This window comes from Achroia grisella, unplaced genomic scaffold (assembly GCF_030625045.1).
Source record: "Achroia grisella isolate CSIRO2021 unplaced genomic scaffold, CSIRO_AGI_Agris_v1 utg1245, whole genome shotgun sequence".
Lineage (NCBI taxonomy): Eukaryota > Metazoa > Arthropoda > Insecta > Lepidoptera > Pyralidae > Achroia > Achroia grisella.
This window is the reverse complement of record NW_026712606.1, coordinates 1646082-1668089: the sequence shown is the minus strand read 5'-3', so window position 1 is coordinate 1668089 and position 22008 is coordinate 1646082. Positions and strand designations below refer to the sequence as shown.

Sequence of the window (22008 nt, the reverse complement as noted above, 5' to 3'; positions counted from 1 at the left end):
ACTAGACTTTACTGTTTCGATAAGGGTTATTTATCTTTTAATTTTAGTCGGTAATTAAAAAGTACATGTGTTTGTATTTTAAATCTCAGAACAAATAAAAATACTTAATTAGGAAATTTTATTAATATTTATTCACAACAGTTTCCTAGAATGAACAATAAATATTAATAAAGTTTTGAAAAGGTTGTGATTGTATCCGAACGACTGCAATCTTTGGCGCTCTCGTCTTCAAATTGAATCAAAAAATCAAATTTTCTACATCAACATGGCGGATAAATCAGAAAGTAAGTTTTGTTTATAAATATTTAAGCAATTCAAATTATTTCATGTTATTTAAACAGGTTTGATTAATGTAAATACACTCAATTACACAAATTCAAATAAACAATACGACTTTGCGTCGTCCACTTTTTGGAATATAAACTGCTTCACTAAATTCAAAATTTGAAAAAATTCAAATTTGCGAAGTAAATGTCATTTTATTACATCGAAATTTGAAATTTTATGAGTAAATAAAGACTCTGATTATACTTTGTACTAATCATATTGCCTAACATTGTGGCAATCACATCGCTTTGCAATTGTGAAAAACTTGATTTACATAAGTATAGAATAATATGTATTATAAATTCTATAGGAGACCAAGATGGAGAAAATTACTCTTCTCGATCTCAACTTCGAATCAAAAGCGAACCAATGGAGCTGGAATTTCCAGAGGAAGACCAAGAGCCCCCAGCTTTTGGGCCTGCTGCATTGGGCCTACATAGAGTAGGGACGAAGTTACCACCAAAACCAGCGCCTAGTGAACCCGTTCAAAAACTAAACGCAAGAGGTATGCCGGCTAGAATAAGGAAGAAAAATAGATTCATCTTTGTAGATGATTTTGTGAATACTTCTCCACCTAGACAGTCACCAAAAAGGGTGCCAAAAATTTTATCAAGGACCCCAGTAAAGCAGTCTAGTGCGAAAAAACAGAAATCACCAACTAAAGTACATAAACATAATGACAAATATGAAGATAAAATGGACAGTACTGGAAATCAGTCACCAGATCGGAAATCAGGTCAGAGAATAGGCATGCGACTAAGGAACTTGCTAAAACTGCCAAAAGCTCATAAATGGGTGTGCTTTGAATATTTCTACAGTAATATTGATAAAGCACTCTTTGATGGAGAAAATGATTTCATGATATGTCTTAAAGAATCTTTTCCACAATTAGCAAATCGGAAGCTATCTCAAATACAATGGTCTAAAATTAGAAGAATGATGGGTAAACCCCGTAGATGTTCTCAAGCTTTCTTTGCTGAGGAACGAAAAGAATTAGAAAGGAAAAGGAAACTTATAAGGTATATACAACAAAGAAAAACTGTTGATATATGTATAAAAGATTTACCCCATGAAATTCCTATGCAGTTAGTAGTAGGCACAAAGGTAACTGCAAGATTGCGAAAACCACAGGATGGCCTATTTACAGGTTGCATTGATGCTGTTGACACATCAAATAACACATACAGAATATCATTTGAGCGACCTAAGCTGGGAACCCATTCTGTACCAGATTATGAAGTCCTTTCAAATGAACCTCCTGATACAATTAGCCTTTCTAGTATTACACAAAAATTCAGGCCTCGTTATGTAATGCAAGAAATGCTCAACTTATATCAACCTTGTCTGCCCACAAATAATAATACACAAAGTGATCCACTGATAGGATGTTCAGATATAGTTAAACAATTTGAAAGTTCTTCTGGTAACTATCCTGTCCCACTACTAGAGCTAATTGTAAAATTAACTAAAATTCTACATGCAAAGAAAAGTAAGATAAGCAGGTTAAAAGAATATAATTGTGAAGCTGAAAAAAGAAAATGTTTTGGGAAAAAAATGCCCGAAGACTTTGAAAGAAAATATGCTGCAATTGTAATAGACCTTGAGAGAATGAACATGGACTTACAAGATTATATTAATGAAGTGCAATTATACTGCCAACAGATAGCGCCAGGCCCTTGTTTAGCTGCAATGCTCGCACCTTCACATTTACGAGAAAAATGTAGAGAAGAAGCATCACTATTGGTGGAAAAGAATAACAAAAGCTCCATAAAAGATGTTACCTTAATTGATCTAATTACAGATCTTACAGCTCTAATGTTACAAGTTAAAAGTTTATCGGATTCTGATCAGAATGCTTATGAATTGAGTGTATTGCAAGGGACTATGGATCAAATAAAAATGAAATTAAAACCTCGACATCAAAAATTATTTCAAAATAATGTTGAAGTGCACATGCACAGAATACAAATAGGATTGGGCCAAATGTCTTCAAATGCATATATTGCTGGTACATAGTAAAGTGCAATATAGTGATATTTAATATTAATTTCTTTTATTGTAAGATAAGTACATGGGTACTTCTTCTCTTATCTAAAGCCATCTATCTGGCGAAACAGATAATATATGTGAAAATATATATTGTCAAATGCATGAATCCTGAGGCAATGCATGGGTAATGCCACAGAGCTTACATTTGTAAAATGTTTGTATAGAGCATTGGTACTTTCCATTAGGTCATTTCATTAGCTCTGCCAGTTCCAATATTGTAACAACAGTGTTGTAGGTATTTCTCTAAGTTTGTATATATGGAACCTTGAATGGCAAATTCAGTATACTGCAGTTGTTATACACTGTTTAATATTTTTCAGTGTTTTAAAATATTATTGTAAATAAAATGTTTATTGAACATTATTAATTAAATTATTAGAATTAATTTCAAAGTTAGATGAAATGTATAAAATCTTTATGATTAGTCATCTGTAGGCGAATTCCGGAATTGGCATAAAATACTTGACTATAATGTATTGATTAAAAATATATTTAATTTTTTATGTGAATTGATATCATATTTGTAGATATTCCAATTAAACATGTATTCTGTGTAATCTTTATTTTTGATGTACCTATAACTAATAAGTAGTTATTGAGATTAGCATTTAATTTCAGCCTAGGATATGAAAAATGTAAATTAATTTTTGTTTTAATTTATTATGTATATGATGGGTGAGTCCTCTTTCATTTTCTGCCTCATAATACAGTAATATATATTTTATATTTTAATAGTAACATGGTATGTTTATGGATGATTACAGAATTCCGGGGTTATTTTATTCCCATCCCATCTTCCACTCTGCACCGGTGGAAGTTCCCATTAGGAAGTCGGTTCAGTGGCCCACGAAAACAAATTAATTAGAAAGTGATCATGGTTACAAGGACGCTTAGAGCTATATCATGGTACATTACTATCAATTCTCTCCCTCCACACTAAATTGCATGTTAAAAATGGAAACGTACGTATCCATAAGCAACAGAAATTTATTTAGGTATATACTCGTAATATACTCTTATCTGTGGTTTTACATTAGGAATAATGCCACCACAGGATTAATAATAATTATATTTTCTATTCGACTGACGACGATCCAGTAGAGGATGAAGTCGGGCCAGTGTGACTTACAGAATTTACCAAAAATTAATAACGATGGTTACCAGGGTTTTAGCGTGGAATATCATACGGTACGGCAATTGCTAGCAAAAGCTCATTAGTCGCCATTACTGAAAATGCTCCCCTTGCACTACAATTAGTTTTAAAACAGAACGTGTGCTTGATGGCGACTCAATTTGAAAATGCCTTTGTTAATTAATAAGTCGTCGAGGGTATGACGAAAAGATTAGGGAAGAGGACGTGGGGGATAGTAATTTCAAAGTGAATAAATGGTTTTGTTCTATTCTACTCCCTTAGTTCCCAAAGTGGGTCATGTAGACCCCATCTCGTGGTGTCTACTTCTGACTCGACGGATGTATACCTGTCGAGTCTGAACCTGGGGACTTATTCCATTTATCTGATAGAAAAAGGGAGTTTACAATTCGTAAGTGTGAAGTGAAAAAAATGTTGGTTTGAATTCATTATTTGAAACAGCTTACCTACTTACATGTAACAAGATTATAGTTCTTACTACTTCAACATCCATTCACCACAATAAATTAACGAAGCACTCTTATTTTTGTTTCGAAAACTATTAATTCGTGTAGGTATACAATTCAGTCGCAACGTAAATTTCTATAGTTAAATCTAATTTTTACATTCTTTATCAAGGTTTGAGAATAAGGTAAAAATGTAGCTGCAGGGGATCCGCCGAAACCAGTAGGATTTTGAAAGTAATCTACGAGGAACAAAGTCTGGGAATCTCTGGCCAATACCTACTATATAGGCGACGGTAAAAGCTTATAAATGTATGTATAGTTGTGTGCTATGTTAATTGCATCGCTGTAATACATATTTTCTCCAATTGCCACCAAATCAAATTTTTTACTTCATAATCGGTCCAACCGTAACTGAAATTAATTTTCAAGCAGTTTCTAATAAACAGACGGATAAACTCGCATCAAAATATTTGTTTTTATCGTTATGATTTGAAACACTAGATTTTTTGCAAGATTCAATAACAATAGGTATGTGTTACTGTATTATCGGTGCCCCGCAGCTTCACCTGCCAATGAATTTAAAAGAATTGTTATCCACCACATCACAGACATGACCCGCTAGCGCTAATATATCTTGTTAACCGACTTCATAAAAGAAGTATTTTTATTTACTATTTGTTCAACGATTTCTCCGTCATTCGTTTCACATTCAGTCTGATGTTCTCTTTTTGATCGGCCGCATATAGTTAGTAATGTATCTACGCTTTGGTTATAATACAGACGAATTTTTCAAATACTGCTGATAGTTTCTGAGATTAGCACTTTTAAACAAAGAAAACTAAATATTGCATATTAGTAAGATAGATATGTTATTCGATAGGTACCTAACAATACTTTATCACTACTATATTTTTAATATCTTTAATCACATAATAATATTAAATTTTTATCGGAAAATTTTCTTTGATATGTAAGTAAATACCTATCTATGTTATTATTTATTGGGCTTTTACCATTTCGTCGATGGAAGAGGTAGTCGAAATTGAAACTAAAATATGGATAGAATAACTTGTGTACTTCCACTACAATATCTATACTTAGTTGCCTACAAATACATAATTTGTTTCATGACCCTAGATTGGAATGAAAATTTATGGGAAACTGCTTCAAATTATTTAGTTTGCAGAATTATGCAAAAGTTTACAGACGATAACGCAGATTATTTTTTATTTTGTAAGTATGACTATGGAGTTTATAATTAATGTAAGAACCATAAAATTCATGTGGTTAGTATATAATTACCGCAGTATAATCATTATTCAAATCATAAAAATACCATAGCAGTATGTATATATCTAATGCACTACTACAAATATGCATAGTTTATAAATATAATTGTGTAGGGTAGTCACGCCTAAAGGCAGGCTGCGCCTAAAGACAGCACTAAACTACCGTCAAAAGTAATACTTCGTTCTTTATAAAAAAGAACAAGATGACTTAAAGATTTGACCAAGACCAACATTATGGACTATGGCTAAATTAATGAAAAAAATATGTTATAAATTAAATTAATCAGTAAATTTAAAATATAGAATATGTTTTCTATACATCATTATGGTCTTCTAAAACAATTAGTTAAGGAAAGATATTTTGAAAAAATATTATTTTATAAAAAGTATCCTTTTATAGGTAGTTCAATATGGATTTGAATAACGTACAGACCGTAGTTAGGCGATATTACCCTACATAATTAAACATGTATCATACTTATGACTAATTATTAGATTACATGTTACGCAAAGCTATTTTGGAATATAAAATTAATGGAATATACTCGTTCAACGCAGTATCAACAAATCAATAACATAGAAATAACACAGCAGTATGTATGTATCTAATACACCACTACAAATTACTTAGTTTTCGTATAGAACTACTATATCTCAATAACTTATGACTATGAAATTACATGTAGTAGGTATAAATATTCGTAAGTACAATTTTTATCGATCTATTATAACCAAATCGACAAACAATAAAAACATAAACTCATGGGTTTACGAAAAACTGGTTGCACGTATTTCGTACCGCAATATGTAATAGCAAATAAAGCAATGTAAATCCGCCAGCTGTCTAATTACTTCATGGAGCGACAGAGATTTATTACTTATTTTAATGAGTTACTGTAACATCTAACTACACTCAGGCCAAACCTTGTGACACAGTGAGATACGTGCATATCGTGAGCATTCAATTATGACAACGTATCTAAATAAACCACCACCCCCCCTCCTGTCGAGTAGGAGGTAGTTTAAGTAAATTTGGATAAAAGCCTGTAATCGTCTAAATAACATATTCCAAATAATTTTGTAATATGTGTGTTAGTATTAGGTATCTCCAAATGTAGTGTAAAGAAAACAGCAAAATTTTTAATGCAATTAAAAAATAGGTAAAATTTTGTTATGTCGCATCACTGTCTTGCTATGAAAAAAGAAAATTGCAACATGATGGTAACTTTATTAACAGTAGGTTTTGATTAAGAAATCATTTATACTGATGATTTTCATTAGAAGTTTCTATAAATTTCATTGTAAGTATACAATTATTCCTTCATGTCTTATATTTGTCCAAGGTTTCTAATAATTCATCAGCTTCTTCAGAGGTCTTAACCCTTATTAATATGGGTACAGGTGGAGGTTTTGCATCTGGTGTTGGAATGCATACCATCATCACATTATTCTTACCCATCCGTTGTATTGGTACAACTGAAGACAGAATCAAATTAAGCAGTACATTGCCCAAATTAGTATTAGCACGAACTAGTAATTGATATTTCCCAGTCTCTTCAATTTTTTTAATATAAAGTGTGCCCACACCTTTGTCTACAAAATTGTCTTCTTTTTTCACAAATATTTTGCAGCGCTTATCATATATACTATTTTCTTCTACAACTTGTTTAAATTCGACTTTAGGAGGTGAATCATCATCCTTATCCTCATTTTCATTTGTTTCTTTGCTTGCTTCAGTATTAGTAGTTTGTATATTTGAATTAAAACTAAATGGCTTTCCAATACCAAATGAAAATGGTGCTGAACCATTAGTATTTACTGCACTAGAGAAAAGTGAAGAGCTTGTAGACCCCGTGTTATTTGTTGTCTTTCCTGATCCAAATGATGGTTTGCTTGGGTTCTCAGTAGCAGTAGTAGATTTTGAATCCGATCCAAATGAAAATCCTGTTGATTTCAATGATAATGGAGAAGTTTTGTTAATTCCAATTGTGCTAGAGAAAAGTGAAGAGCTCATAGCTGTGTTACTTGATGTAGTTCCTAATACAAATGATGGCTTAGTTGGGCTTTCAGTAGTAGTAGTAGTAGATTTTATACCTGCTCCCAGTGAAAATACTGAGGATTTAGAAGTCAATGGAGAACTTTTGTTAACTCCAATTGATTCATCCTGTGAATTCTTTGTTATTTTATTATCCATGTCAGAGGGTTTATCATCATTATTCTGATATTCATCTTGAATATCTTTCAAATATTTTTCATAATCCTTAAAAATAGGTGTCAATATACATAGAGGAGTTTGATCAACATGTTTTGTGATCCAGGCAGACACAGACTCATTTAACCCTCTTAATTTAGAATAATAACTTAGCTTCTTTTCAGCCTCTTTATTTTCTGCATTTACCTCAGAATCTTTTTTACTGGTTGAAGTAAAAGGCGATTCAGACTTAGTTTGAAGAGTTGTAGTACTGGATACAGGTTTAGCTGTAAGTAGGGTAGAATTAGAGGGACTTGTTAATAATGGTACCTTGCTATTACCACTTGCAGGTAAACCCAATATTGTGGATGATCCTTGTGATACTGATGTGCCAGAGATCGTATTTACTGTTTTTATAGATGTTCCATTGGAATTAGATATGCTGGAGGTTATTTGGGATTTAAATGGTGAATCATGTACAGTTGAATCTGATTTTGCTGCAGCAAATACAGATGAAACATTAATAGTTGTAGGACTCCCAAATATTGGGGAAGCCTGAGTACTTGTTATACCAAAAATTGGTTTTGTTGTTGAAGGTGTGCCAAAAAGTCCATTGCCAGAGGTGTTTTTAAATATTGTTGTTGACACAGTAGTATCACTTTTAGTTGTCGAAGATTTATTGGTTCCATTTGTTAATTTTGATAAGAAATCAAATGATGATGGTTGTGTTTTATTAAAACCTCCAAACCCACTAAAAACATTTTTCTTTGCCTGAAACAGTCATAATAAAGGAATAAGGCTTAGAGTTCTTTGAAAAAAAAATTGTTATTACTATTCAAGTGCTTAAATTAAGTTTATTTGAATAAATGATTTTCTATTCTATTCTATAATTCATTGTCTAATGAAGCCTTGTTTAGGGGTAAGCATGAAGGCTGTATGACTTCTACTTTTCTTATTGTTTTCTCTAAATATTGTAAGAACTTACTTCGTCACCCAAAGCTACGGAACGTCTTTTTGCAGTACGCATTACTCGCTTTTCTAACACATCCTTGGAAGCGGTTTTAAAGTTGCCCATTTCTTCATGATCACTTGGATCATCTTGATCCCAATTATCATGATTTAGATCAGTTGTCGCTTGTCGTTTTGCCGACATTATTATAATTTATCTATAAAGAAATATACAAAAAACATGAAAGATTTGTAGAACTTCAAACTAAAACTGAATTAATGAAAAATATTTTCATATCAAAAATGGTTCAGACATGTTTTCAATACCTGCAATATATGCAATGTAATGTATAAAAACAATATAAAAATCTGCTCACTGTTTTTGTTCTCAATAATGTATAACAAATGTTGTCAAATAAAAATGGGTTATACATAAAATTATTACTAAAACATGAAAAATTACAAACGATCAATCATTGAAAATTGAAGGAGCAGATTTGAGATTTTACAGATAAGATAACCACAGACAACTTTACTAACCACAGAAATACATACGGACATGGCTAATCCATACAATGAATTTATGACTTCAAAAAACGGGTGAAGTTTTGCATTGAATAACTTTAACGCAAAACTCAATATAAATGCTGTGCATATTTCACTTACTAGGCGAAATATCGAAACATTTTATTGCTTATGGTAGCTATAGTACCGTCGCGCGTCGTTCAAATATGACATTTTTTACCTTTTCATTGTCGTATAAGTTTGTACGAAAATCCTTAAAAATAATATTATACACAAGTTTAGAGACCCAAATGAGCTAATGTTAGAGTTTTTAGCAGATTTTTTTATTTTCTCGTTTGAGACAAAGTTAGCATTCTAAGGTTGGCAACCCTCTGATTCTTGCCACAGTGCCGCTACATATTGCCAGATTGTGCTGACGAACAAGGTTTAGGCAAAAATATTCAAAGTTGGAATTACAGTATTACAGAAAGCCTATTTTAATTAAACTTAATGTTTTATTAATTTATTAATTACCGTCATAGGGTTGAAGATAAAGCGAATGAGAGATAATTATTAAGACCATTCTACTCCAGAGATTTCACTCGGAAATTTTAACCTTCTTTTTTCGGTGTACTTTATTGTACATGTGAAATCTGTGCATTCACTATGTATTCGTAAACTTGTAAGTTGACTTAACGTAAGCTAAAAATATAAAATTCCGTTGCTTATCCTGTACTCGATTCGGTTAACTCAAATTAATGGTTACATCATGTAGGTAACAATATATCAAATGTCTTGTACTTGTCCATTCCGGCAATTGGCAACCTACTTGACAGTACTTGGTAGTTTTGCGACTATTATCAGAAAATTACCAAGTACTTGTACAAACCTATGTCGATAAATCCATAAAAATAGAATATTTTATGACAACAGCGCTTTTTAAATTATATCATTGTAAAATTATGCCAAAACTTTGACTAAATATACCTTCATTAAATGGAATTAGAACTTAATAACCATTTTAAAGTATATTTTTTATTGTAAAGGTTAATTGGTTTAAGGACTATTTTACTATTAATAATGTTACCTATTTTGTTTTATTGTTTCATATTATTACCATTACTACCTTATTTCTAGTCTAGGAACTATCGATACTTAAAGTGTCTATTACCTTTCTGCACATGAGGCAATACCATAAAAAATGTAGTTACAATGTTATGTACAAAGAGCAAGAAAAAGTAAATAACATGTGTTTTCGCCGACTATTACAACCACTTCAACACAGCACTTATTGTACATGATCGCGGGTAGAAATAATTGCTTTAAATTGAGAGAATATGTTCTAGAAATTAATTAAAGCAAAACTTCACTAGTTCAACTATCAAGTTCGGAACTATAATGACGATCTAGGATCTTGCGAGACCTGCCAGACGTCAATAATTTTCTAATATGTAATAGGTAAATAATTTTATACGTATGAGTAGTAGAGTATGTACTATAATTGCATTTTAACTCGTCGGATGGTTAAAAAAATCTAAAAAAATAGATAGCTACGGACGTAGGGAACTAGCAAACGGTGCTAAACTTCGCTTATTACCTGATGTTTGATTTTTACACATGTACATATTAAAGAATAGCTTTTAAAATCAGCCAAGACAAGTCCCATTGGCAGTTATACGAAACACACGAGGTAAAATTGAATTCATATAGGCAGACAACTATAAAAACAATAGTCTCAATCAATATATTTATTTTATGTCTACGTAACAAAGTGTGTCAAATGCGGAAATGCCATGCATTTCTTAATAAATCAACTTAGATATTTTATAATTTACGGGATATTTGTACTTAAAATCACACGGATTTCAGTGATTCTTGTTGCAATTTTTATAAGATTTACTTACGATTCTAAAATAATGTATCGATTGCTTGTTAGATTTTTTCAAGTAGGTACTTACCTATGTCTGGATTTAAAAATAGCCCTACAATTCTTCAATAAGATTAGGATAATTTAATAAAGGAACTAGTTTCATCTTAGCTAGTGGATATACTCAGTTTGGGTGGATACTTACCTGTACAGTATTCAAGGAACATAATACTCTTACTGAATTCTCAGCCCATTGTTTGTGTTCGCTCCACCTCTATTTTATTTCCCATGAATGAATCGCGCTTACCGCTTGAGACCGAGGTCACGGCACGTTTTTTTACCTTACGTGATGTAACGCATTTGCTCTTTCGTATTATATTTAGAACTCTAGTCACCTGTCATAACATAAATCGTATAATCACAGTTGATCGTCTTTAGTAAATGTAAAATCTTGTTGTGCCTGTAATTTTTAAATTTACCGCGTACTAGTTGGAAGAATTAAAAACAAAATAGAACATGCGCAGAGGAAGTTATCTCGAAAATCGTGACTAATGATAATATTATTCACACAAACGCAGTGTATATACGCTCTTCACTCGTGCTACATCACTATGTCAACTTATTTTTAGTTTAACCACATTTCATTATCTTTTGGTTAGTTAATCGAAGACTGAAATGATGTACTACATTAACATGGATAAATATTGTGAAGTGTGTGACCCAGTGTCATTGTTACACATGTTAATTCAACCATAATTTGTACCTATGTATTATTTGAAGAAATCGATAAGACGATAATAGTGTGATAAAAGTGATAAGATGGACAGTTGTTTCGCGTCCTGTAGCTGCGATGGATATGAAGGACTAAGCAAAGCGGATCTTGACCGTTTTACAGATACTATAGAAAATGTCCTTAACGATGAAAAGGGCAGGAAGCTGTTTAGAAATTTTATGTACACTTCAAAAATGAAAGCCGGAAGACGAACCTTGGACTTATTGGACCATATTGATACACTACTCAATTATAAAGAGAACCCAACGAGTTCTCGTTTTTCTGTATTCTTAAATAAAGTAGATCGCTTGATAGACGAAGCAGAATTAATAGAAGATCTAGATTTTGCTACGATGGAAAGAATTACTATCGTACGTGAATCAGAAAACAAGGAACAAATTGTTGAGGGGTTAAAAATATTAAAAGTGGAGGCCACGAAGACACTTAAAAATGAGTATAACGCATTTAGACGGCATTTAATTACAATGAAATAATTGTTACATTAATATAAAAAAGGATAAAGTCACGTGCCTTGTATGTAGATATCTGTATGAGCATAGGTATATCTATTTTAAATTTCGCGCCTGCTATGCCGTCCACAATATGTTTCTTGGAATTCTTGTAATTAATGATAGATCAATCAACTATTATCTGATGTGAATGGTCTGTCTTTTGATAAAAGTTTTACGTTAAAGTTATAATTTCAGAGGACTTTGTTTTGGACTTTTGGCCTTCTGTTTTGTTTGTAACTGATTTCATATTTAATGTAGGATTATTTCTATATCGTTCATATTTTTAATTCAATTCCCATTTATACCAACATGTTTTCCATACAATTTATTGCACAACATTAATTTTATTATCTTCTTTATGGTTTGTTTGTTTTATATAAAGTTATAAATTGTTATTATATACAACAACAGTATTTTCGAAAATTAAATGCTTTGTAGCACACTCTCCACGTATTCATGTACCATGTAAATACACACAGTATCTTGTAATTCCACTTCTCAAGACACAAATGTACTTAATTTTCTAAGCACGAATTATAAGCGCTCATAATGTTACGTACATAATAAGAATAACACTTACTTATAATTACAAAGCTTTAACACTGATTTCATGACAGTTAGGATCGGTAAACCGACTTAAATATAAGCACAATAGGTTTGAATTATAACTACATATATGTAATGTAATAATATTTTCTGAACCACCTACTTGAATTATATACCTTACATAATTAACAAAGTGTTTATCTATTTTTAAAATAATATACTAATGGAATAGACTACTGGAATAAAATCACAATAGAAATAGAATGGCTACAAATATACATTGTAAAATGTTACAAAATTACGTTTGTGTAAAGAATATTACAAATATATATATAATATTACAAATAAAGTTGTTTTAATTTAATTACAATTAGGTTATAACGAGTAATAGAATAAACTTTCTCTAAACAAAATAAACTACCTCTTTTAATGAAATACAAGTTTTCTAAGTATGTTATTCTGTGAATAGAAATTACAAAGTTACACAAAAACTATTTAGCAATTTCCATAAAGTCAAACATAGAATTATATAAAAAATTACATACATAACTTAGGAAATAAAAACCCAATAGGCAAGATGACTGATTTTTAAAAAACACTACAATGTTCTTACAGTATAGGTACCTTTATACAAAATAAATTATATTTTTAAAAAACTTAAGACTGATGGAAAAATTGCATTTAAAAAAATACAATTTTGTTTTCGCGCAAAAACGCTAGAATAGCAATTTTTTTTCGTTCGGTTTTTTCCCTTTTAACCCTTATCGGGGCAAGATTGCTTTTTTGAAAAATAGCAAAAAGAATGTATATAGTTACCATCTTTGGGTTATATAAAACATTAAAAAAATCGTGACATGATAATTTTGGAAAAACAAGGTGTATACTATTCTATACATTGCTACACGTGTAGTGATTATCGCATTTTTAGGAATGTATATTATGCTATACATTACTATGTTTAGGGAGAGTTGGAATGTTACTATTAGTTTTTAACATATACCAAAAGATTATTATTATTTGATTACTACATGATTTTAAATAAAAATAACTGTCTTGCTTGAAGAAAAAATGTTTATTCAAAAAATATTTCTTGAATAATAATAATTTGTAATAATTGAACATGCTACTGCTTGCGGTGGTACTCCAAAAAACAGTTACGATTCTTCACATAACAAAGGTGAACCTTACATTTTGTGCACATTGTACTTGCCTGGCCTGGCCTTAGATAATGCTAAAACTATTTTGCTTCCAACACCCAGTCTCTTCTTCTTCAGTAAATGTAATGTCTCTAAAAGTGTCATCTCCCGCGTAGAGCAAGAAGTCGGAAATTATGCCAGATACACCAGCCCTGACTAAGTTCTTGAAGCCCTATTTACAAGGCTTATTTGGGTTATATTGACGTCGACTCTCTTTGTACGGTATAACCATTTCGTCAATACTAAAAGCGTTCTCTTCTTTCAACCAATCAGATGGTACAGGTTCCAAAAATGTAGGGGCTGCTATTTCAGCCTTGTGTTGAAATTGAGCTCTTTGCCAACGAAAAGATAAACTAATTTTTCTGCGATTTTGCGCTTCTGGAGATTTGTGCTTCATTTTTTGAGCGCGCGTCAAAGGTGTCCTGACAGGCGTGGATGCAATTGGTTGATTCGAAAGCAAAGATGGCAAAGATGAAATTGAGGGTAGAGCGATAAATACAAGTTACAGAAGATTAGGAAATACTTGAGTAAGAATAAGTGTAAGAGGCACATCGGTTGTATCGACATAAATATCATCTACATGCGTTCCTATCTGATCATCTGAGATTTGTAGGAGGTTTAACCTATCGAGACTGGAATTTATCGATGGCGCTGGAGAACTCGCTGTTGATCCAATCATTCCAGCTTCATCACCGCTACTAGCGCCGTCACTTGTGTCGGAATTTGCATTCTTTTCAGGCACCAAAGATAAAATACGCCTAGCTCTTTCACTCATAGCAGTCTAAAACCAAAGCAAAAGAAACATGCAAAAAACCATCACCATAGTAAAGCCAAATTATATTGTATTATAGATAGGTAAATAATGTATGTAATAATATTTGTCTCTTTATATAGGTAGATAGTCATGCGGTAATAATAATAGTAGTATTTTTTGTGAATCGCTTTCCAAAACCACTATATCAACGAGGCAGTCAAACATCACTACAATTTTATTTTAAATTTACTTGCAATTTAAATTTTATAGGAAAGTCCAAAAAAATTATGATCCCTTGAAGTTAGCAATGTATATTATTCTATACACCATCGACGAAAGGTAAATTACTGCAGCTGCGGCATTGTATAGTATAACATACGTTAGTAAAAAACACGACAAAAACATGCTAATTCTTATAGCGACAACAGCATATATATAAAAATATGTAAGAACAAACTTTTAGGCATGCGAATTTTATAATAAACATACATATTTAGGGGTAAAAACATAAAAATAAAATTAAACTTACCTTAGTTAAACCAGAGCGGCGCATCTTGATGGTTATTTTTCACAACTGATTTAAAATTATGACAGATAAACGACTATTTTTATTTTTGAAGTATAAATAAACGTCCAGAAATGTTATGTGTTAATAAAACGTTAATAAAATGTTAATAAAATGTTAATAAAGTTAAAAATTATTTTATAGTGATCATAGACTTTTATAAAGTTGTATGTATGGTATACTATACAAAATGAACATAAGGGTCTAGGAAATCTAGAATAGTAATGGCGTCGCCTGTGACGTCAACCATTCGTAAACACTTGACAAGTGACAACTTATATTAGAATCATACGTTTCTTTGTTGACAGTTTTTGAAGATTTAAGTACAATAGTCATGAATCCCAATGTGTATCGATGGTGTGCGGTCCCTCAATGTACTAATACAATAATAAAAAAGGCGAATAAGTTATTTAATTTAGAAAATACGTAAAACTACTTTGTGAGAACTTCGTACAGTACTATGGACAGCGTTGCGATAATTAAAAAAATTGCTAAACTGTTATTAAAATTATGTCAATTGTTTTAAAATAATGCTAAAATATCTCAAATAAAACATCATTTGTTTACGTACACGTTTTTATTATATCTTTAAAATCAATAAAATCTTTTTTATTTTATGATTTATTTAATTATGTTATCGAACAAAATAAATAGGGAAGGAAATGCTAGATTACCTCCCACTCTAATCGGTAATGCTGAATTTAGATAATTTAGGTGGCATATTAACGACTAGCACATTATTACTCGTAAAATTTTATAGACTAAAAACTTTCTTTCAATTCAAATTACAGTATGTATGCGATATTGTAGTCTATTTCTATCTCACATCTTTTTGTATGAGAAAAAGGAAGTGAAAAGATGCTGTGCACATAGCCTATAAACGGTGACTTGATCGAACAACAAATATGCTAATAAACGTAAAAGTATGCTAAATCTAGCATAAAATATGTTAAATTGACAACACCGATGTTGTTTACGAATGAATGACGTCACGCGCTCCTGATTGGTGTTCGATCTATCATGGTGGATTGATATGTTTTGTATTTTTATTTTTACTAAAATAAATATAATTTCGTTTTTAATCTGAAAATAAATCTTTAAATATGAATCAGCTTATCATTTAAAATTACATGTTTTTAATTCTTAGAAATCATATTCAATCCTAATTAAAAAAGAGTATCGAATAATAGTATAATATAACTATGTAGATAACAAAATAAACTAATAACATATACAAGTATTATATAGCTACTTTATACTTAATATTTAAAAATCTATTTTATTTAATATCAGGCTACATGCTTGTAAACTTTCACGCCAAAACTACTGAAAAGATATTTCGCACTACGAAAAATATTGATGGCACAAAATTAAGTACAATAATATTTTTTTTTGTATAATTTAAACAATAACAGTTTCAGTTTTAGATTATTCAATAAATTTATTGAAAATTAGCAAACCGGTGCTTATTTCGTTGGGCGATAAATATTTTTACTTGTGTTGAAATTATGAGCGTGGTTCAGTTAATACGGGTTAGTACCATGTTAGCACTGAGTGCTATGATTTATTTTCTGACTACCAGTTTGGCTATATTACAAGGTCTCAAATGAAGTCATATATTATTGAATAATATATGTTTATTTAGGTTTACAAAACTTCTACGTAAAGTACATATATTACAAATGTTATTATTTAGTACAAATATATCATCTTTCAGGAATTTCAACCCAAGATAAGCTAATATATAACAGCCCACGGGAAAAACATTGTTTTCTTAGGTCAACCATGGGTGTTTAACGCGGGACTTATTAATAGTATGTAATATTATGTTATCTGCGTGAATGCTGAGGGCAAAAGAGATATTGATGGGATATTGGAGCCTTTTAAAGAGTATAAGTTTTTTTATAAATTAAAATACGGATTTAAAATTTAATAAGAACAATTTATTATATCGATGACAATGTACATCAAAAGAAGAACATTATATATTAATAGTATAGAGTTTATACCATTCGTCCATCCCTAACAAAAAACTCGGTACTATGCGAGTCTATCAAATTATGACCGTTCTGTAATAAGAAGTCTTGGCGAATTGATTACACACATACTACGACGTCACCCTTCAACTGCTGGTGTTTCAATATTGTCATTTGAAAGTTTCGGGGTTTCATCGTTACACCCTATAGGACTATAGCCAAAGTTTGGCTGTAGCCAAAGTATTGTAATCGTTTGTAAACTCCAATGGAGTGGTTTCTAATGATATTCCCCTGTCTCGTGTATTGTGTTACCTGTTCTAGACGTCTTATGAGAATTACTGGAATAGTCTACAGGACTGTTATCTACTTCAATTACACGTTTTCTTATTTGTACAGCATGGTATTTGTTCACCCCAATAGGTGTATTAATTAATTACGAATAACGATGTGTACGATGGGCTACTGTAGTTTTTCATGACTTATTAACTCAAGAGCACACAAAAACAATGTTTTCCTGGATTGAAATATATTTCTTTGTCATGTTCAATGTTAATTTGAAATTGTTTGAAGCAAAGGGACTTTCTAGGATTTGGTTTAATATTATCTAAGAGACAACGTAGTTGTCGTCCTAAAAGTATTTCTTTTGGTGATTTACCAGTATTAATACTAGGGGTAATACGATAAGCAAATAGAAAGTTTTCCAAACTGTTTTTGGAACTTAATCCGTCACTTATACTAGCAGACATCCTGGATTTGATTTAAAAGTACAGACTAGCAGTTCAGCCAATCCGTTCGTCCTTGGATGGTAAGGCGAATATTTAACATGTCTTATACCACTGTATCTGCAGTATTCATGAAACTTTTGATATGTGAATTGAGGGCCATTGTCCGAAACTATAATTTGTGGAAGTCCGAGTGAAGTAACGATAGTATCTAACTCACTGCAGAGCCTGTTTGTTGTAATTGTAGATTGGTTTCACTTAAATCCATTTCAAAAGACCGTTACAAAGTACCATCCAATATTTGCTCTCAAAAGGACCCGCAACATCCACGTGGACTCCTTAAGATTACTGTGAACATATTACATAATATCGCTTCTTTTTAGTCGCTTAGAGTAAAGTTTTTGTAATATGTAATTGAGCAGCTAGTTTTTAGAGAGCAGACTTGGGTATATAGGTAACACAGGCGTTTTTTTATATTTTGCTTTGCAATTGAGGACCCTCTTTTACTGTTAGCACGTTAAGTTCCTTGTGAATTCCGTTGTTGGTGATGTACCAAGGGACGCCCGATACTTTTCTCCGTATTATACTTTGGGCCCTTTGAATGATATTAATATTTGACGATCAAATTCGGAACTGTGGTGACAGTTTAGGATTTTACGAGACCTGTCAGACATCAATATTTTTCTAGGGATCGTGCATCGTGAACGATGCATGAGTAGTAGAATATGTACTACGATTGTATGTATGTAAGTATATAGATTTACCCGTTAGTTTACCACTTGGAGAAAAAAACATCCAAAAAATTTAATAACGACCGCGATGGTACGTGGATATGTAGCAGCATTTCCAACTTCACTTAAATTCTGATTTTTACATATCTATTAAAGAAGCTTTTAAAATCAGTCAAAAATACTCACTCCCAGACAAGTCCCAGTCATAGTTGATTGTCTTTAATAAATGTGTGTGTGTCGTGTACTAATTGGAAGAATAAAAACAAAAGTGATCATGCGCAGTGGAAATTATCTCGAAAATTACTATATATATATACGTATATTCACATAAACACAGTGTATATACGCTCTTCGCTTGTGCTACATTACTATGTAATCTTATTTTTAATTTAATCACTTTTATTATCTTTTTGATAGTTAATCGAAGACTGAAATGATGTACAATATTAACATGGATAAATGTTGTGAAATGTGTGACCCCGTGTTTTAAGTGCATGTTAATTCAACTATAACTATGTACCTATGTATTATTTGAAGAAATCGTTAAGACTATGATACTGTGAAAAAAGTGATAAGAAGATGGACAATTGTTTCGCGTCCTGTAGCTGCGATGGATATGAAGGACTAAGCAAAGCGGATCTTGACCGTTTTACAGATACTATAGAAAAAGTCCTCAATGATAAAAAGGGTAGGAAACTGTTTAGAAATTTTATGTACAATTCAAAAATGAAAGTCGGAATACAATCCTTGGATTTATTGGACAATATTGATAGACTACTCAATTATAAAGAGAATCCAATGAGTTTTTCTATATACTTACGTACTTTAGATAGCTTGATTGACAAAGCAGAATTAATAGAAGCTCTAGATAATGCTGCGATTAAAAGAATTACTGACGAACGCGAATCAGCAAACAAGAAACATATTGTTGAAGGGTTAAAAATATTAAAATTGGAAGCCTCGAAGACACTTGAAAGAGAGTACTTAGCATTTAAACGGCATTTATTTACACTGAAATAAATTTTTACGTTATTATAATAAAGGACAAAATCACGTGCCTTGTATGTATTTGTAATAGCATATATCTATTTTAAATTTCGCGCCTGCTGTGTCTACATGTTTCTTAGAATTTTTGTAAATAATCATAGATCAATGAAATATTGGCTGATGTGGATGATCAAGGTTAGGTATACGTTAGGATTATAATTTCAAAGGACTTTATTTTAGACTTTTGGCCTTCTGTTTTGTTTGTGACTGATTTCTTATGTAATGTACGATTATTTGTATATCGTTCATATTTTTAATTCAATTCAAATTTACATCAACATGTTCTCCTTACAATTTATTGTACAACGTTAATTTTATTCACTTCTTTATGGTTTGTTTAATTTGTTTTATATAAAGTTTTAAATCACGACACTAAATACTTTGTAGCACACACTCCACGTATGCATGTACCTTGTGATAAAAATATGTAGGTATTTTGTAATTCCTCTACTTAAGAGACAAATGTACTTAATTTTCTAAGAACGTATTATAAGCGCTCATAATGTCATTGTTACGTACATATTTGTAATGAAATATCTGCCTACGTTCCTATATACGTAATAAGAATAACACTTATTTATAACTAGTTGTTTCCGCGACTTCGTCCGCGTGGAATTTATATTATTTTTCTAAAATAAAAGTAGCCTAAGTCAATCCTTATTATATCAGCTACCTGCCAAAAAAAGTCCGCACTGTGGCGCTCTTCCCCAAAGTTGTAAGCCGTGTGTCATACAGGTTTTTGAATAGACTTATAAATCAGTAGTTTATTGTCAATAGAGAGTTTTGTATTTTGACCCGTAAGTAACCCAGTAAAGATTTTTAAAACGTATCACTAAGCATTCTTTTTTGGTTCTAATATGTTCTCTCCAAGTCAAACGGCGTTTAATTGGTTTAACGGATATTTCACTATTAATAATGTTACCATTTTTTTTTAATGTTTCATATGCTATCTATTTCTAATCTAAGAACTATCTATATTTAAAGTGTTTATTCTATATAAGAGGCATTACCATAAAAAATATACAATGTGAGGTACAAACGAAGACCAAAGTTAAATACAAGCACAAGTACCCGTCTGAGAGGTACATGTGCTTTCGCCGACTATCACAACCAACACAGAACAGCACTTATTGTACACTGATCGCGGTATATTACTTATTGTACATGATGACAGTCTAGGATTTTACGAGAACTGTCATATATAAATATTTTTCTAATGATCGTGTATATGTATGAGTAGTAGAATATGATTGTATGTTTACCCGTCAGTTTACCACTTGGTAAAAAAAATCCAAAAAAGTAGTACGACGACGGTACGTGAAAATGATGTTAAACATCACTTAAATTCTGATGGTTGATTTTCACATATGTATCAAAAAAGCTTTTAAAATCAGCCAAGAATACCCACTCCCAGACAAGTCTCAGTCACAGTTGATCATCTTTAGTACTAACTGTATAAATCTTGTGCCTGTAATTTTTAAATATACCGCGTACTACTTGGAAGAATTAAAAACAAAAGTGAACATGCGCTGTGGAAGTGGAAGTTATCTTGAAAATCGTGACTATATATATACGTATACGTATATTCACACAAACACAGTGTATATACGCTCTTCGCTCGTACTACATCAATACGAAAAATTTTTTTTGGTTTAATCACTTTCATTATTTTTTTGGTTACTTAATCCAAGACTCGTGAACTCGTGTCATTGTTATAGGTACTTCATATGTTAATTCAACCATAACTTTGTATCTATTAGGTATTTGAAAAAATCGATAAGACGATAATAGTGCCATAAAAGTGATAAGAAGATGGACGAACGTTTCACGTCCTGTAGCTGTGGTGGATATAAAAGGTTAAGCGAAGAGGATATTGCCCGTTTTACAAATTGTATAGAAAATGTCCTCACCGATAAAAAGGGTAGGATACTGTTTAGAAATTTTATGCACACTTCAAAAATGAAAATCGGAGTAAAAACCTTGGATTTATTGGACAATATTGATAATCTAATCGATTATAAACAAAACCCAACGAGACGTCGTTATTCTGTATTCTCACCTACTTTATATAACTTAGTAGAGGATGCAGGAGGTATACCCGATATGGATCTTACTGCGGTTAAAAAAATTACTATGGTACGCGAGCCAAGAGAGCCGACACAAGTTATTAAGGTGTTAGTAATGTTAAAAGTGGAGGCCACGAGGACACTTAGAAGAGAGTACTTTGCATTTATACGGCATTTAATGACACTGTAATAAATATTTACATTAATATAAAAAAGGATAAAGTCACATGCCTCGTATGTATCTGTAAAAGCATATATCTATTTTAAATTATGCCTACTATGCCGTCAATAATATTCTCCTTAGAATTTTTGTAAATAATGATAGATCTCATAATGTTATGTAACTATTT

At 31.4% G+C, this 22008-nt stretch overlaps 2 protein-coding genes and 1 pseudogene across 3 annotated transcripts; 1 reads left to right on the top strand and 2 right to left on the bottom strand.

The window, feature by feature from the left end:
* Window positions 1-195: 195 nt before the first annotated feature.
* On the top strand, window positions 196-2370 carry LOC131854819 (protein lin-9 homolog). The gene is made up of 2 exons (XM_059205987.1): window positions 196-284; window positions 638-2370. Exons 1-2 carry the CDS (start codon window positions 266-268, stop codon window positions 2341-2343), a joined length of 1725 nt encoding a protein of 574 aa, XP_059061970.1. The 5' UTR covers window positions 196-265; the 3' UTR covers window positions 2344-2370.
* Window positions 2371-5039: 2669 nt separating this feature from the next.
* LOC131854784 (nuclear pore complex protein Nup50) lies at window positions 5040-8925 on the bottom strand. Of its 2 annotated transcripts, none has more exons than XM_059205941.1 (3): window positions 8728-8925; window positions 8438-8618; window positions 5040-8223 (listed from the first exon to the last, which is right to left on the bottom strand). In XM_059205941.1, the coding sequence occupies exons 2-3, from the start codon at window positions 8603-8605 to the stop codon at window positions 6583-6585; spliced, it is 1809 nt and encodes a 602-aa protein (XP_059061924.1). In that variant the 5' UTR covers window positions 8606-8618; window positions 8728-8925; the 3' UTR covers window positions 5040-6582. The 2 variants fall into 2 exon arrangements, with proteins under 2 accessions (XP_059061924.1, XP_059061925.1); XM_059205942.1 differs by having other exon boundaries at window positions 8778-8925.
* A 4805-nt stretch (window positions 8926-13730) lies between these two features.
* On the bottom strand, window positions 13731-15306 carry LOC131854848 (uncharacterized; annotated as a pseudogene).
* Between the last annotated feature and the right edge of the window lie 6702 nt (window positions 15307-22008).